Genomic DNA, 16,951 nt, shown 5'->3' with positions numbered 1-16,951 from the left:
CTAAGTAACACACAGGGGACAGGTAAAAACCAGCACAAACTATTCTTACACAAACTAATCCATCGATCTTCATCCATAATCTATTGCCCCATCCACTCATCCATCATTCCAGGTGCTTCCATAAATGTATTTATCCATCGGAAGCCCATGCCTCAATCCCTTCATCCATCCCTCCATCCTCCTTACCTTGTAGTCTGGGTGCGAGAGGGAGGCCCTGACCCGTACCACCCCACTACGGACCCCCTCCAGCAACACACTGTCCCCTTTCTGACCTGCTTCCTCCAGGGACAGGATGTGATGGGGCGGGGAGTAGCCCGCCTCTGAGAAACGCACAAACCTACACAACATACAGTATATATAGTGCATTCAGAAAGTATTCAGACCCCTTGACTTTTTCCACATTTTGTTACGTGACAGCCCTATTCTAAAATTGATTAAATTGTTTTTTCCCATCAATCTACACACAATACCCCATAATGACAGAGCAAAAACAGGTTTAGAATTTTTATGAATTTATTACAAATAAAAAACTGAAATATCACACAAGTATTCAGACCCTTTTCTCAGTACTTTGTTAAAGCACCTTTGGTAGCGATTACAGCCTCGAGTCTTCTTGGGTATGACGCTACAAGCTTGTCACACCTGTATTTGGGGAGTTTCTCCCATTCTTCTCTGCAGATCCTCTCAAGCTCTGTCAGGTTGGATGGGGAATGTCGCTGCATAGCTATTTTCAGGTCTCTTCAGAGATGTTCGATTGGGTTCAAGTCTGGGCTCTGGCTGGCCCACTCAAAGACATTAAAAGACTCGTAAGCCACTCGTAAGTACATTGTCTTGGCTGTGTGCTTAGAGTCGTCCTGTTGGAAGGTGAACCTTCGCCCCAGTCTGAGGTCTTGAGCGCCCTGGAGCAGGTTTTCATCAAGTTCTTGCTGTACTTTGCTCCATTCATCTGTCCCACGATCTTGACTAGTCTCCCAGTCTTTACCACTGAAAAACATCCCCACAGCATGATGTTGCCACCACCATGCTTCACCATAGGGATGGTGCCAGGTTTCCTCCAGACGTGACACTTGGCATTCAGGCCAAACAGTTCAATCTTGGTTTCATCAGACCAAAGAATCTTGTTTCTCATGGTCTGAGAGTCTTTAGGTGCCTTTTGGCAAATTCCAAGTGGGCTGTCATGTTCCTTTTACTGAAGAGTGGCTTCCATCTGGCTGCTCCACCATTAATGCCTGATTGGCGGAGTGCTGCAGAGATTGTTGTCCTTCTGGAAGGTTCTCCCATCTCCACAGAGGAACAATTGCTGTGTGGCCGGGCGGCCAGCTTTAGGAAGTCTTGGTGGCTCCAAACTTCTTCCATTTAAGAATGATGGAGGCCACTGTATTCTTGGGGATATTCAATGCTATATACATTTTTTGGTACCCTTCCCCAGATCTGTGCCTCGACACAATCCTGTCTTGGAGCTCTACGGACAATTCCTTTGACCTCATGGCTTGGTTTTTGCTCTGACATGCACTGTCAACTGTGAGACCTTATATAGACAGGTGTGTGCCTTTCCAAATGTGTGCATGTCCAATTAATTCAATTTACCACAGGTGGACTCCAATCAAGTTGTCGAAACATCTCAAGGAGGATCAATGGAAACAGGGTGTGTGTCACGCCCTGGTCTTTATATTTTGTGTTTTCTTTATTATTTTGGTCAGGCCAGGGTGTGACATGGGTTTATTTATGTGGTGTGTTTTGTCTTGGGGTTTTCGTAGGTATTGGGATTGTGGTTTAGGGGGGTTCTCTAGCAAAGTCTATGGCTGTCTGAATTGGTTCTCAATCAGAGGCAGGTGATTTTCGTTGTCTCTGATTGGGAACCATATTTAGTCAGCCGTATTCTTTGAGTGTTTTGTGGGTGATTGTTCCTGTCTCTGTGTTTGTTGTCACCAGATAGGCTGTATAGGTTTTCACGGTCCGGTTGTTGTTTTTGTGTTGTTCGTTTTTCTTCATTATTAAACATGTATGAAAATGACCACGCTGCATTTTGGTCCGACTCTCCTTCACCTAAAGAAAACCCTAACAGTGTGAATGCTTATGTAAATAAGGTATTTATTTATTACATTTTTATTCTGAAAACCTGTTTTTATTTTGACATTATGGGGTATTGTGTGTAGATTGATGAGGAAAATGTTTATTTCATCCATTTTAGAATAAGGCTGTAACGTAACTAAATGTGGAAAAAGTCAAGGGGTCTGAATACTTTCCGAATGCGCTGTACATAACGTTTTCAGTTGACTGTATGTTTCTTTCACCTTCCTTTGCCATTATTTCCCTCTTTCTCCATCCCTCTGTCTCACCTAACAATCTCTGCTGTCTCTGAGTCCTTTACTAGCCTGCACTCAAACTGTAGACCTGCCAGACTACTGAATGTGTTGCCTGAGAGAGAGAGAGGGATGATAATAACATCCTCAGGCAGAGAGACTCTTGGTGCCAGAAGGGAGCAGTAAACACACAGATCCAGGATCCAGGTTCTTTAGCACAACTGTCTGTCTGTCTGTCTTCTAAGCCAAGAGAATAAAGAGGAAAAGGGACCTTCTGGGGCTGGATGTGGATAATAGACAAAAGGTGATAGACAGGTTTGTTTTGAACTAGGCCTGGCAGCCGAAAACTGTCGACAATAAACCAAAGTTTCCTTTTAACCCTTTGGGTTTGAGTTGTTCCCTCTGTGAGCCTGTGGTACATTTGGATGGTTTGAGTTGTTCCCTCTGTGAGCCTGTGGTACATTTGGATGGTTTGAGTTGTTCCCTCTGTGAGCCTGTGGTACATTTGGATGGTTTGAGTTGTTCCCTCTGTGAGCCTGTGGTACATTTGGATGATTTGAGTTGTTCCCTCTGTGAGCCTGTGGTACATTTGTATGATTTGAGTTGTTCCCTCTGTGAGCCTGTGGTACATTTGGATGGTTTGAGTTGTTCCCTCTGTGAGCCTGTGGTACATTTGGATGTGTGGGGCATTTAAGCTCAGCTCTCGAAGGAACATCAGTGGCCCATGCTCAGCACTCATTCTTATGGAGGGATGACAGGAGGAACAACCCCTGGTCTACATATTGACATCCTTTAGCCCTCAGAGTTAAATGTGTAGGGTGGGTGATATGTCAATGACAAGGTGAGTCCTGTGCCATGACGGAGAGCACGAGGGGTGGGTCCTTGGTGGACAGTTGACACGTCGTCGTGACAACCTGAATCTGCTTGATCTGGTCAACAATGACATCACAGCGCAGGGTATGGCCAGTCACTGAAAGATGATGAGGGCTGTTTAGTTACACCCTCCACACCCCTCCCTCTCTCCTTTCTGCTACACACACACACTCCCCTCACCAGAGTCCTGTCCCCGTATGATGCTGGCCCCTCGGTTAGTGTCCAGTGGAGCGGACTGAGGCCGGGCGGACACTAGAACATGCTGGCTACAGGCTGATGGATGGAGGATGGAGGGAGGGATGGAAGGAGAGAGGGGCCAAACAACGACTGCCGGGGGTCGGGAGGACACCCTGAAAATACTTGGCATTATGTCTAATATTTAAGTTGATACATCTTCTGCTTTTTCAGCACCACCACATCAACTTGACAATCTGAATAGAAACATTAATTTCATCATTCACTGCCACTCACCATTTATAGCATCCCTTCTCTGCTGTCAACGTGAAGTTGACATGATTATGATTTGATCTGGGCAAAAGTAACTTGGGAACATTCAGCCTTGTCGACTGATGCAAAGCAATAATAGTTACACTAAAAATCTATAATTTACTTAATACTTCAGAGTTTAAAACGGCCATTATTGTCAATACATTTTGAGGCCTCAACAATTGCGATCAAAACACTTAAACTGACGTTAGAGCGGTTTCATTTTTTAAGCAAAGTCGCATTGTTTACGTTGGACTGTTAACGCTAGCTAACATTAACTAGCTAAACTTAGAGGTTTCAATAGCCATTGCTAGCTAACAAGTAATAAAAAACGATATATGTTCGTCAGTGACTTGTCATTTCTAAATAAACAAATTAATGAGACAAAAACAGCAACTAAAAAGCCATCAACCAAACAATATTGCAAAATGTTTGTAGACAGCAACGCGTCACTATCATTGTTGATTTTTGATCTGAGCTGCCAAAAACAAAGCAGCGCGTTCATGACTAGCTAGTGACAGAACAGGGACGTCATGTGCTTAGAGTCTTGAACATTCCACAACCAGTCGTCCGGGTTAGGGAGGGTTTGGCCGGTAGGGATATCCTTGTCTCATTGCGCACTAGCGACTCCTGTGGTGGGCCAGGCACAGTGCACGCTGACCAGGTCGCTAGGGGTACGGTGTTTCCTCCGACACATTGGTGCGTCTGGCTTTCGGGTTGGATGCGCGCTGTGTTAAGAAGCAGTGCGGCTTGGTTGGGTTGTGTTTCGGAGGACGCATGTCTCCCGAGCCCGTACGGGAGTTGTAGCGATGAGACAAGATAATAACTACTAACAATTGGATACCACGAAATTGGGGAGAAAAGGGGGGATTTTTTTTTTATAAAAAAAAACTCTACTCTTCTTGGGGTCCAAAATTATTATTTGGACATACAGGTTACATTTGTTTTATCTAACATTAAATTATAAAACTTGTTACATTGATATACAATACATTTTGTATCTCCAAGGAACAAATAGAATTTCGCACCATAACACGTCTTCAAACACTCCTTATGCAGCTGCAACTAGATTATTTAAAGAGCCAATCTGCGATTAAAACAATAACAAAGCAGATGACCCGCCACCGTTTTGGTAAAAAGCTGAGGGATGGGCCTGAAGAAATGTAACCACTCTCAAATTCATAGACAGAGCTTTGGATGCAAGCAGTGATCATCCATAATATCAACATTATCGTTTTAACCATGTTTTGAGGCTATATACAGTGTTTGTTTACATTTACAATGTTTACAAACATTTTAGTCAAACAAGTTTATATTTTGGGTTCAGGTATTCTAACATAGGAAAAGGACAGTAGTCAGTTGTACAACTGAATGTATACAACTGAAATGTGTCTTCTGCATTTAACCCAACCCCTCTGAATCAGAGAGGTGCGGAGGGCTGCCTTAATGGACATCCACATCTTCGGTGCCCGGGGAACAGTGGGTTAACTGCCTTGCTCAGGGGCAGAACGACAGGTGGGGATTTGATCAAGCAACCTTTCGGAACAGGACAGGTGTCTACAGGCAGAGTAGTTTTTATACTGCAGGTAAACTGTAATGATTCCAAAGAAGAAAGAACAGACAAGCCAAAATTCACCCAATAACTGATGTGATGTTATATAGATATATACTTTATTAATTATCTCTGATAAAATAAAATTACAAAATCATTTCACCCTCAAACGCACCTCCCTTGTCCATTATTTATTATTATTAAAGTTTATTATTAATACATTTATCATTAATTGTCAGGACGAATGAGAAGAATACTATAGTATAATAATAGTAGATATTAGCTATAACCGTTAAATCGTAATGGTAGAAAAGACTGAGCAATACAAACCTATGTAGATTTCAGTAACAGTATACTTACTGTACAGTACAATATTCCAAGCGGGTGTAATTCAGTATTCCGGCCACAGAATGTCACTATAAGACAGTTTTCAAATTGGTCTCCGTAGAAAGGGCTTACAGAAGAAAAATAATATCTTATTCCATCACATCATAATAATTATTCTCTCAGATATATAGTCTCTCCCTCTATAGGGTTAAGTTTTGTAAGCAACCGTTTCTCTCTTGCCATGGCCTGTATCCTTTGTCTGGTTAATATTCCTTAATTCCCTGTCTATGGCAGTCCATCGAGCACAGTGAAAAGTGCCGTCCACAAAGCACTAGTACTAGTCCAAATCCAATGTTCCTTGAAAAACATTGTCAGGAAATCTGAAACTCCTCTTCCCATCTCCCCAGTGACATCCTCTTCTGCCTCTCTTTTGTAGTCCATTTGAGAGAGAGCACTTTGGTAGATTGTGTGTGTGTGTGTCCGAATGTGGGTGTGGTTCAGCGTATATGTGTGTGGGTTTAGGCATATCTGTGCCCCTGTGCAAACGGTGTGCTTGTGGTTTGAAATGTACAGCATACATTCATTAAAACAGAGTTTTGGGGACGTGTGCATAAGGAAATATGGCAGTAGTGTTTCCTTGGACCGTGTCTATGCTCTGTGTCAAGTAATAAATGCCTGGCAGTATGTTCTTTTCAGTTGGACTTAGTGCATTGTCTGCTTGGCAGTAATAGGCTATAGTATAGGCTGTACTATAGTGTTTTATAGTCTACTATAGTATGCTGCGCGATATTGTGTGCTATTTTGTGTGTGTGTGTGTTTGCTGTGTATTTTGTTGTGGTGTGTTTATGTTGCCATGGTGTGTGTGTATGTGTGTGTTAAAAGGTAGGCATACCACATGGAGAGTGTGTGTGTGTGTGTGTGTTAAAAGGTAGGCATACTACATGGAGAGTGTGTGTGTGTGTGTGTGTGTGTGTGGTGTTTAGTATGTATTATGGTCGTTGATTAAATGGTTAGTTAAAGGGATGCTCGTTACCACACAAGTAGCAGTTAGATAGAAAATAGATCAAAAGGACAAAAAGTCATAGTCAATCATTCCTGATGGAGGGATGGGAGGGAAGAGGGCGAGAGATGGAGGGAGAGAAAGAGATGAAGAGAAAGAGGGATAGAGAGGGACGAATGGAAAAAGAGAGGAAGACGTTTTCCTGTCATTAGATTGGATTCCATTAAAGACCTCTGTAATTAGTCTTGGTTATCTGTTTCCCCCTTCCTCCCCCTTTCCCCCCTCTCCGTTTCCATCTCCTTCTCTCTCTCCCAACCTCCCTCCACTTCCTTGGCTCTCCTATCCCTCACCTTGTCTACCTCCCATCCCTCCCTCCCTCTCACAGCCTCTTATCTGTGATCCTTTCCTTCGCCCTCCCCCATTTCTCCCACTCCTCTATTTTCCTCCCCTATCCCACCCCTCCTCTCTACTCCTTTCCTTAGCATCTGGATGAGCTAGTGTTGGGCTTCTGGCTGCCCTCCCTTACCCCCCCTCCCTCCTCCTCTCTGCAGCATCTGAAGTTGCAATTATTAGGGCTGACCTCCTCATCCCGTATTCCTACTGGCCCATCTATCTCCTCCTCTACCCTCACCTCTTCTTTCCACTTCCCATCCTCTCCTCCTCCTCTCTTCAACAACTGGAGGTGCTAGTATTGGGACTAGTGCTACCCTCTATGGTTCCTTCTGGGGGCTGCTGTGGCTCTGGGGCCAGGTTTGGGCTTGGGGTCAGGGCATGGGCAGGGGCCAGCTGAGCAACAGGGACCAGGGCTGTCCCTCCTCCACCTGCAACTCCCCCTCCCCATCCTCCTCCTCTGTAGTCCCTCTCTCGGAGCAGGTGGAGCAAGGTGGTGTGCTGGGCAGACAGCGTGGCAGACAGGTGGGCAGGCAGGGCACTGAAGCCGGCGGTCAGCTGTTCCACCCGTGTTTCCAGAGACAGCATCTGCCGCTCCAGGTCCTCACTGCGATCGTTCAGCTCCGACATCAGCTCGTACATCACACTTTGCATCTGTACGCACGCGCGCGCGCGCAAGCACACACACACACACACACACACACACACACACACACACACACACACACACACACACACACACGAAGAGAGGAAGATCATTTAGCAATGGCATCAGCAGGGTTGGGGTCAATTTGAATTAAAGTCACTCAATTCAGGAAGTGATTTGATTGTTTTTTTTTCAGTTTACTTCTTGAATTGAATTGACTGATTTCTATTAGAATTAACCCAATCACTGGAGAGATATGGAGGATTGAGTAAGAGAACCATGAAAAAGGGAATGAGAAAGAGAGAAGAGAAGAGGAGTGAGTGTGAGGAAGGGAACCCTCTGTGTGGGCGTTATCATCTGGTAAAGGCTGAATAAGAAAGGAGAGAGAGAGAGTTCAGGGCTGAATAAGAAAGGAGAGAGAGAGAGAGAGTTCAGGGCTGAATAAGACAGGAGAGAGAGAGAGAGTTCAGGGCTGAATAAGACAGGAGAGAGAGAGAGAGTTCAGGGCTGAATAAGACAGGAGAGAGAGAGAGAGTTCAGGGCTGAATAAGACAGGAGAGAGAGCGAGAGTTCAGGGCTGAATAAGACAGGAGAGAGAGAGAGAGTTCAGGGCTGAATAAGACAGGAGATAGAGAGAGAGTTCAGGGCTGAATAAGAAAGGAGAGAGAGAGAGAGTTCAGGGCTGAATAAGAAAGAGAGAGAGAGAGAGTCAAGGCTGAATAAGAAAGGAGAGAGAGAGAGAGTTCGGGGCTGAATAAGACAGGAGAGAGAGAGAGAGTTCAGGGCTGAATAAGAAAGGAGAGAGAGAGAGAGAGAGAGAGAGAGAGAGAGAGAGAGAGTTAAGGCTGAATAAGAAAGGAGAGAGAGAGAGAGTTCGGGGCTGAATAAGACAGGAGAGAGAGAGAGAGTTCAGGACTGAATAAGACAGGAGAGAGAGAGAGTTCAGGGCTGAATAAGAAAGGAGAGAGAGAGAGTGAGAGAGAGTTCAGGGCTGAATAAGAAGGGAGAGAGAGAGAGTTAAGGCTGAATAAGAAAGGAGAGAGAGAGAGTGTTCAGGGCTGAATAAGAAAGGAGAGAGAGAGTTAAGGGCTGAATAAGAAAGGAGAGAGAGAGAGTCAAGGGCTGAATAGGAAAGGAGAGAGAGAGAGAGTTAAGGGCTGAATAAGAAAGGAGAGAGATAGAGAGTTAAGGGCTGAACAAAGCTGTGAACGATCTGAGAGACAAGGCGAGAAGGGCATTCTATGCCATCAAAAGGAACATAAATTTCAACATACCAATTAGGATTTGGCTAAAAATACTTGAATCAGTCATAGATCTCATTGCCCTTTATGGTTGTGAGGTCTGGGGTCCGCTCACCAACCAAGACTTCACAAAATGGGACAAACACCAAATTGAGACTCTGCACGCAGAATTCTGCAAAAATATCCTCAGTGTACAACGTAGAACACCAAATAATGCATGCAGAGCAGAATTAGGCCGACACTCACTAAATATCAAAATCCAGAAAAGAGCCGTTAAATTCTACAACCACCTAAAAGGAAGTGATTCACAAACCTTCCATAACAAAGCCATCATCTACAGAGAGATGAACCTGGAGAAGAGTCCCCTAAGCAAGCTGGTCCTGGGGCTTTGTTCACAAACACAAACACACCCTACAGAGCCCCAGGACAGCAGCACAATTAGACCCAACCAAATCATGAGAAATCAAAAAGATAATTACTTGACACATTGGAAAGAATTAACAAAAAAACAGAGCAAACTAGAATGCTATTTGGCCCTAAACAGAGAGTACACAGCGGCAGAATACCTGACCACTGTGACTGACCCAAAATTAAGGAAAGCTTTGACTATGTACAGACTCAGTGAGCATAGCCTTGCTATTGAGAAAGACCGCCGTAGGCAAACATGGCTCTCAAGAGAAGACAGGCTATGTTCTCACTGCCCACAAAATGAGGTGGAAACTGAGCTGCACTTTCTAACCTCCTGCCCAATGTATGACCATTAGAGAGACTTATTTCCCTCAGATTACACAGATCCACAAAGAATTCGAAAACAAATCCAATTTTGAAAAACTCCCATATCTACTGGGTGAAATTCCACAGTGTGCCATCACAGCAGCAAGATTTGTGACCTGTTGCCACGAGAAAAGGGCAACCAGTGAAGAACACACACCATTGTAAATACAACCCATATTTATGCTTATTTATTTTATCTTGTGTCCTTTACCATTTGTACATTGTTAAAACACTGTATATATACATAATATGACATTTGTAATGTCTTTATTGTTTTGAAACTTCTGTATGTGTAATGTTTACTGTTAATTTTTATTGTTCATTTCACTTTATATATTATCTACCTCACTTGCTTTGGCAATGTTAACACATGTTTCCCATGCCAATAAAGCCCTTGAATTGAATTGAATTGAGAGTTAAGGGCTGAATAGGAAAGGAGAGAGAGAGTTAAGGGCTGAATAAGAAAGGAGAGAGAGAGAGTTCAGGGCTGAATAAGAAAGGAGAGAGAGAGAGTTAAGGGCTGAATAAGAAAGGGGAGAGAGAGAGTTAAGGGCTGAATAAGAAAGGAGAGAGAGAGAGTTAAGGGCTGAATAAGAAAGGAGAGAGAGAGAGAGTTAAGGGCTGAATAAGAAAGGAGAGAGAGAGAGAGAATAGGTAGACAGAACATCCCTCCATCGGCCATCAGAGCATCGTAACCATGGTAAAGAGTGGCCGATTGAAAATATTTGTGGCAGAAGGCACTGATCCATAGAGACACACACACACCACCTACACACTGAACCACCCTCTCTCTTTCTTTCTCTTTTTTTCTCTTTTTCTTTCTCTCATGCATTCACACCCACACATTAACAGAAATACACCCCCTCCCTCTCTCCTCTCTTCTCTCGTTTTCTCTCTCTGTCATCCCATTTTTAACACTTGTTCCGGTTGCTAGGAGACGCAAAGCCACAGAAACAGATGGGTCAGAGTGGAAACAGCGGAATGCTGAGATATATTTGGGGGGCAAAGTTATGTGTGTCAGAGGGTATTGCATGTGGTGTGTTTGTGTGTGTGTTTGTATGTTTGTGTGAGTGTGTGTGTGTTTGTGTGCTTCTTAAATACCAGCCCCTCGTATCATGCTTGGACAGCTTTGGATATAGGTGCAAGTTAGTAGCACTGATATCTGATATCTCTGCCACGTACATAGACTAACAGTACATGGCCTTCAGATTGCTGGCCTGAGTACAGTAAGACTAAAGCAAAGTAACTAGCAAGCTACCGCTCCGTTTCAACTGTTATGGGCAGCCTAGCTGTTTGGAAGAGGTGCTTTCTGTATCCGGAAGTGTCCATGTACACAAAGACACCAGTCAGCGGCAGAGTTAAACAATATCCTGTATGATTACAGATTTCAGCATTTGACATTGCTCTACGTGTGTGTGTGATATGTGTGTGTGTGTGTGTGTGTGTGTATATGTGTGTGTGTGTGTGTGTCACCTTTGAGAGGTCCACCAGAGTGTTGGCCTGATCACTCAGTTTCCTCTGCTCCATCTTCACACTACGCAGTCTGCAAAGAAACACACACATACACTGTGTCACACACTTACACACTGTGACACACACACATCGATGATGCATCCACAAAAGAGTTAAGCCAGAAAACTGCTAGGTCACAGCCAGGTAACAGTTATTAGCCCAGCTAGGTTAGCAGCAGGAGTATAGCATCAGATTCTAGAATTAGACAGCATAGACCAGACCAGAAAGTACATACAGCAGAAGCCAACTGGTCCAACAGCTTCAGTTAGCACCATTCACTGGACAGGAGATCCATTTGGCTTCCAGAGCAGGTATAAACCCATCATTGTCTAATCTATTTTCACGTCAGACTAGACAGGTGTCAGACTAGCTAGCCAACCTCTACAACTAATTAACACAGGTTAACCACTATTTGCATGATCAATGGCGTTTTTCATTCATCATGGATGAGCTAGCTAGAAATAGTTAAACACATCTATCAGGATGTTTCTCACAATGATGCTGGGTCAGCTCTGTCAACCAATCACAATGCAGTGTTTCCTGTCCTGGAACTAACCACAGAGACCTAGGCTAGACAATATGTCTGGGTTGTTAATACATGTAAGTAAGTGTATTGAGGGCTGCGGGTCAGAGATGTGATGTGTGTGCTCTCACTGGTGGATGGCCTGCAGGAACTTCCTCTGGTGTTTGCGGACTCTGGAGTGGTCAATCTTCTTCTGTAGTTTGGTGTGTTTGTAGATGAGCCAAGTCTCCCTCAGAACGTTGGCCGCAGCATTTTTTATCTGCACGGAGATAACACACACACACACACACACACACACACACACACACACACACAGTTACACAGGTAGCCCCTGGCAACCGAGTCAGGCAGCAAATCTACCCGGCCTCTTCACCGGCCCCATCTCTCTCTATCTTCCTCTCTCTCGTTCTCAGTCTCTATCTCTCTTCCTTTTCCTGTCTTCTTTCAACTCACTCCTCTGTTTTTCTCTTCCCCTGGAGAGTACAACAGTCCCTACTCTCTCTGTCCCTCCACACACATTTGCTCACATACAGTCAGTCACACACTGTCCTTAGGGAGAGTCAGCCTCCTCAGCCCAATACTATTCATCCACACAGACCTGTCATTAGGGAGAGTCAGCCTCCACAGCCCAATACTATTCATCCACACAGACCTGTCCTTAGGGAGAGTCAGCCTCCACTGTCCAATACTATTCATCCACAGAGACCTGTCCTTACGTAGAGTCAGCCTCCTCAGCCCAATACTATTCATCCACACAGACCTGTCCTTAGGGAGAGTCAGCCTCCACAGCCCAATACTATTCATCCACACAGACCTGTCCTTACGTAGAGTCAGCCTCCTCAGCCCAATACTATTCATCCACACAGACCTGTCCTTACGTAGAGTCAGCCTCCTCAGCCCAATACTATTCATCCACAGAGACCTGTCCTTACGTAGAGTCAGCCTCCTCAGCCCAACACTATTCATCCACAGAGACCTGTCCTTACGTAGAGTCAGCCTCCTCAGCCCAATACTATTCATCCACACAGACCTGTCCTTAGGGAGAGTCAGCCTCCACAGCCCAATACTATTCATCCACAGAGACCTGTCCTTACGTAGAGTCAGCCTTCTCAGCCCAATACTATTCATCCACACATACCTGTCCTTAGGGAGAGTCAGCCTCCACAGCCCAATACTATTCATCCACAGAGACCTGTCCTTACGTAGAGTCAGCCTCCTCAGCCTCCTCAGCCCAATACTATTCATCCACACAGACCTGTCCTTACGTAGAGTCAGCCTCCTCAGCCCAATACTATTCATCCACACAGACCTGTCCTTACGTAGAGTCAGCCTCCTCAGCCCAATACTATTCATCCACACAGACCTGTTCTTAGGGAGAGTCAGCCTCCACAGCCCAGCTCAATATGCCTTTTGTTCCACACCTGGCTTAAATGGTGCCTCTAGAGACAAAACCTCTTTCATCATCACTCAATGACTGGGGCTTACCTCCACTGTACTCACATCCTACCATACCCTTGTCTGTACATTATGCCTTGAATCTACTCTTCTGCGCCCAGAAACCTGCTCCTTTTACTCTCTGTTCCAAACGCACTAGACGACCAGTTCTTTTAGCCTTTAGCCATACTATTATCCTACTCCTTCTTTGTTCCTCTGATGATGTAGAGGTTAACCCAGGCCCTGCAGCCCCCAGCATCACTCCCATTCCCCAGGCGCTCTCATTTGTTGACTTCTGTATCCATAAAAGCATTGGTTTCATGCATGTTAACATTAGAAGTCTCCTCCCTAAGTTTGTTTTATTCACTGCTGTAGCACACTCCGCCAACCCAGATGTCCTAGCCGTGTCTGAATCCTGGCTTAGGAACCTGAAATTTCCATCCCTAACTATAGCATTTTCCAACAAGATAGAACTCCCAAAGGGGCGGAATGGCAACCTACTGCAGAGATAGACCGCATAGTTCTGTCTTACTATCCAGGTCTGTGCCCAAACAATTCGAGCTTCTACTTTTAAAAGTCCACCTTTCCAGAAACAAGTCTCTCACCGTTGTCACTTGTTATAGACCCCCTTCGTCCCCCAGCTGTGCCCTGGACACAATATGTGAATTGATTGCCCCCAATCTATCTTCAGAGTTCGTACTGTTAGGTGACCTAAACTGGGACATGCTTAACACCCCGGCCGTCCTACAATCTAAGCTAGATGCCCTCCATCTCACACAAATCATCAAGGAACCTACCAGGTACAACCCTAAATCCATAACCATGGGCACCCTCCTAGATATCATCCTGACCAACCTGCCCTCTAAATACATCTCTGCTGTCTTCAACCAGGGACTCAGTGATCACTGCCTCATTGCCTGCGTGCGTACTGGGTCCGCGGTCAAACTACCACCCCTCATCACTGTCAAACGCTCCCTAAAACACTTCAGCGAGCAGGCCTTTCTAATCGACCTGGCCCGGGTATCCTGGAAGGATATTGACCTCATCCCGTCAGTAGAGAATGCCTGGTTGCTCTTCAAAAGTGCTTACCTCTCCATCTTAAATAAGCATGCCCCATTCAAAAAATATAGAACTAAGAATAGATATAGCCCTTGGTTCACCCCAGACTTGACTGCCCTTGACCAGCACAAAAACATCCTGTGGCATTCTGCATTAGCATCGAATAGCCACCGCGATATGCGGGGTAGTCAGGAACCAATATACTCAGTCAGTTAGGAAAGCTAAGGCTAGCTCTTTCAAACAGAAATTTGCTTTCTGTAGCACTTATTCCAAAAAGATTTGGGACACTGTAAATTCCATAGAGAATAAGAGCACCTCCTTCCAGCTGTCCACTGCACTGAGGATAGGAAACACTGTCACCACCGATAAATTTACGATAATCGATCATTTCAGAAGCATTTTTTCACGGCTGGTCATGCTTTCCACCTGGCTACCCCTACCCTGGCCAACATCTCACCACCCCCTTCAGCAACTTGCCCCCCCCCCCCCCCCCCCCCCCCGCTGCTTCTCCTTCACCCAAATCCTGACAGCTGATGTTCTGAAAGAACTGCAAAAATCTGGATCCCTACAAATCAGCTGGGCTAGACAATTTGGGTGCACCTCAGCCACGCTCAAGGTACTAAATTATATCATAACCGCAATCAATAAAAGACAGTACTGTGCAGCTGTCTTCATCGACCTGGCCAAGGCTTTCAACTCTGTCAATCACCGCATTCTTATCAGCAGACTTAACAGCCTTGGCTTCTCAAATTACTGCCTCGCCTGGTTCACCAACTACTTCTCAGATAGAGTTCAGTGTGTCAATTCGGAGGGCCTGTTGTCCGGACCTCTGGCAGTCTCTATGGGGGTGCCACAGGGTTCAATTCTCGGGCCAACTCTTTTCTCTGTATATATCAATGATGTCGCTCTTGCTGCTGGTGATTCTGTGATCCACCTCTACGCAGACGACACCATTCTGTATACATCTGGCCCTTTTTTGGTCACAATTGTTAACAAACCTCCAAACGAGCTTCAACGCCATACAACATTCCTTCCGTGGCCTCCAACTGCTTTTAAATGCTAGTAAAACTAAGTGCATGCTCTTCAACTGATTGCTGCCCGCACCCTCCCGCCTGACTAGCATCATTACTCTGGATGGTTCTGACCTAGAATATGCGGACAACTACAAATACCTAGGTGTCGACTGTAAACTCTCCTTCCAGACTCACATTAAGCATCTCCAATCCAAAAATAAATCTAGAATTAGCTTCCTATTTCGCAACAAAGCCTCCTTCACTCATGCCGCCAAACATACCCTCGTAAAACTGACTATCCCACCGATCCTTGACTTCGGCGATGTCATTTACAAAATAGCCCCCAACACTCTACTCAGCAAACTTAGTTTTACTATGAAAATAACCTCACACTCAACATCAACAAATAAAGGAGATGATTGTGGACTTCAGGAAACAGCAGAGGGAGCAGCCCCTTATCCACATCGACGGGACAGCAGTGGAGAAGGTGGAAAGTAAAGTTCCTCGGCGTACACATCACAGACAAACTGGTCCACCCACACAGACAGCGTGGTTAATAAGGCGCAACAGCGCCTCTTCAACCTCAGGAGGGTGAAGAAATTTGGCTTGTCACTAAAACACTCACAAACTTTTAGGGAGAGTCACTTTTAGGGATAGTCAGCCTCCACAGCCCAATACTATTCATCCACACAGACCTGTCCTTAGAGAGAGTCAGCCTCCACAGCCCAATGCTATTCATCCACACAGACCTGTCCTTAGGGAGAGTCAGCCTCCACAGCCCAATACTATTCATCCACACACACAGACCTGTCCTTAGGGAGAGTCAGCCTCCACTGTCCAATACTATTCATCCACACAAACCTGTCCTTAGGGAGAGTCAGCCTCCACAGCCCAATACTATTCATCCACACACACAGACCTGTCCTTAGGGAGAGTCAGCCTCCACTGTCCAATACTATTCATCCACACAGACCTGTCCTTAGGGAGAGTCAGCCTCCACAGCCCAATACTATTCATCCACACACACAGACCTGTCCTTAGGGAGAGTCAGCCTCCTCAGCCCAATACTATTCATCCACACAGACCTATCCTTAGGGAGAGTCAGCCTCCACAGCCCAATACTATTCATCCACACACACAGACCTGTCCTTAGGGAGAGTCAGTCTCCACTGTCCAATACTATTCATCCACACAGACTTGTCCTTAGGGAGAGTCAGCCTCCACAGCCCAATACTATTCATCCACACACACAGACCTGTCCTTAGGGAGAGTCAGCCTCCACAGCCCAATACTATTCATCCACACAGACATGTCATTAGGGAGAGTCAGCCTCCACAGCCCAATACTATTCATCCACACAGACCTGTCCTTAGGGAGAGTCAGCCTCCACAGCCCAATACTATTCATCCACACAGACCTGTCCTTACGTAGAGTCAGCCTCCACTGCCCAATACTATTCATCCACACAGACCTGTCCTTAGGGAGAGTCAGCCTCCACAGCCCAATACTATTCATCCACACAGACCTGTCCTTAGGGAGAGTAAGAGGAGAGACCTGGGAGGAGTCACAGTCACCGCCTCTGCCATTTCAAATCACATTCTAACACACACATTTTCAACAAATCAAGCTTGATTAACTGAACCAGGTGTGTTAGTGCTGTGGTAGAACAAAAGCCTGCACACACACACTGTGGTTCCCCAAGACCAGGTTTGAAGAAATCATCAGTAGGACACCCTGGAGGGTGGCAGTGAGGGAGCATGTATCAATCAGTGAAATGGATCAATTAGCTCAGTGTGTTAGATGCTAAGTACAGTCAGG

The 16,951-nt window shown here is 45.4% G+C and overlaps 1 protein-coding gene and 1 pseudogene across 2 annotated transcripts in view; both read right to left on the bottom strand.

Annotated features, from left to right (window-relative positions):
* The window catches only part of LOC149984885 (nuclear pore membrane glycoprotein 210-like), a 34,430-nt pseudogene extending 30,616 nt beyond the window's left edge, over window positions 1-3,814 (bottom strand).
* Window positions 3,815-5,314: 1,500 nt separating this feature from the next.
* Window positions 5,315-16,951, bottom strand: part of LOC100135972 (potassium channel TSK3) — a 104,554-nt gene continuing 92,917 nt past the window's right edge. The window contains 5 exon segments of one of the 2 annotated variants that reach the window (NM_001124312.1): window positions 7,211-7,325; window positions 7,328-7,370; window positions 7,372-7,585; window positions 11,066-11,135; window positions 11,759-11,886. In NM_001124312.1, coding sequence (NP_001117784.1) covers window positions 7,211-7,325; window positions 7,328-7,370; window positions 7,372-7,585; window positions 11,066-11,135; window positions 11,759-11,886 — 570 coding nt within the window. 2 annotated transcript variants of the gene reach the window in all.

The sequence above is a fragment of the Oncorhynchus mykiss genome, chromosome 2 (assembly GCF_057628025.1).
Source record: "Oncorhynchus mykiss isolate SJ-2025 chromosome 2, ASM5762802v1, whole genome shotgun sequence".
NCBI lineage: Eukaryota > Metazoa > Chordata > Actinopteri > Salmoniformes > Salmonidae > Oncorhynchus > Oncorhynchus mykiss.
Note: the sequence above shows the minus strand (reverse complement) of the source record. Positions and strands in the feature narration are given on the sequence as shown.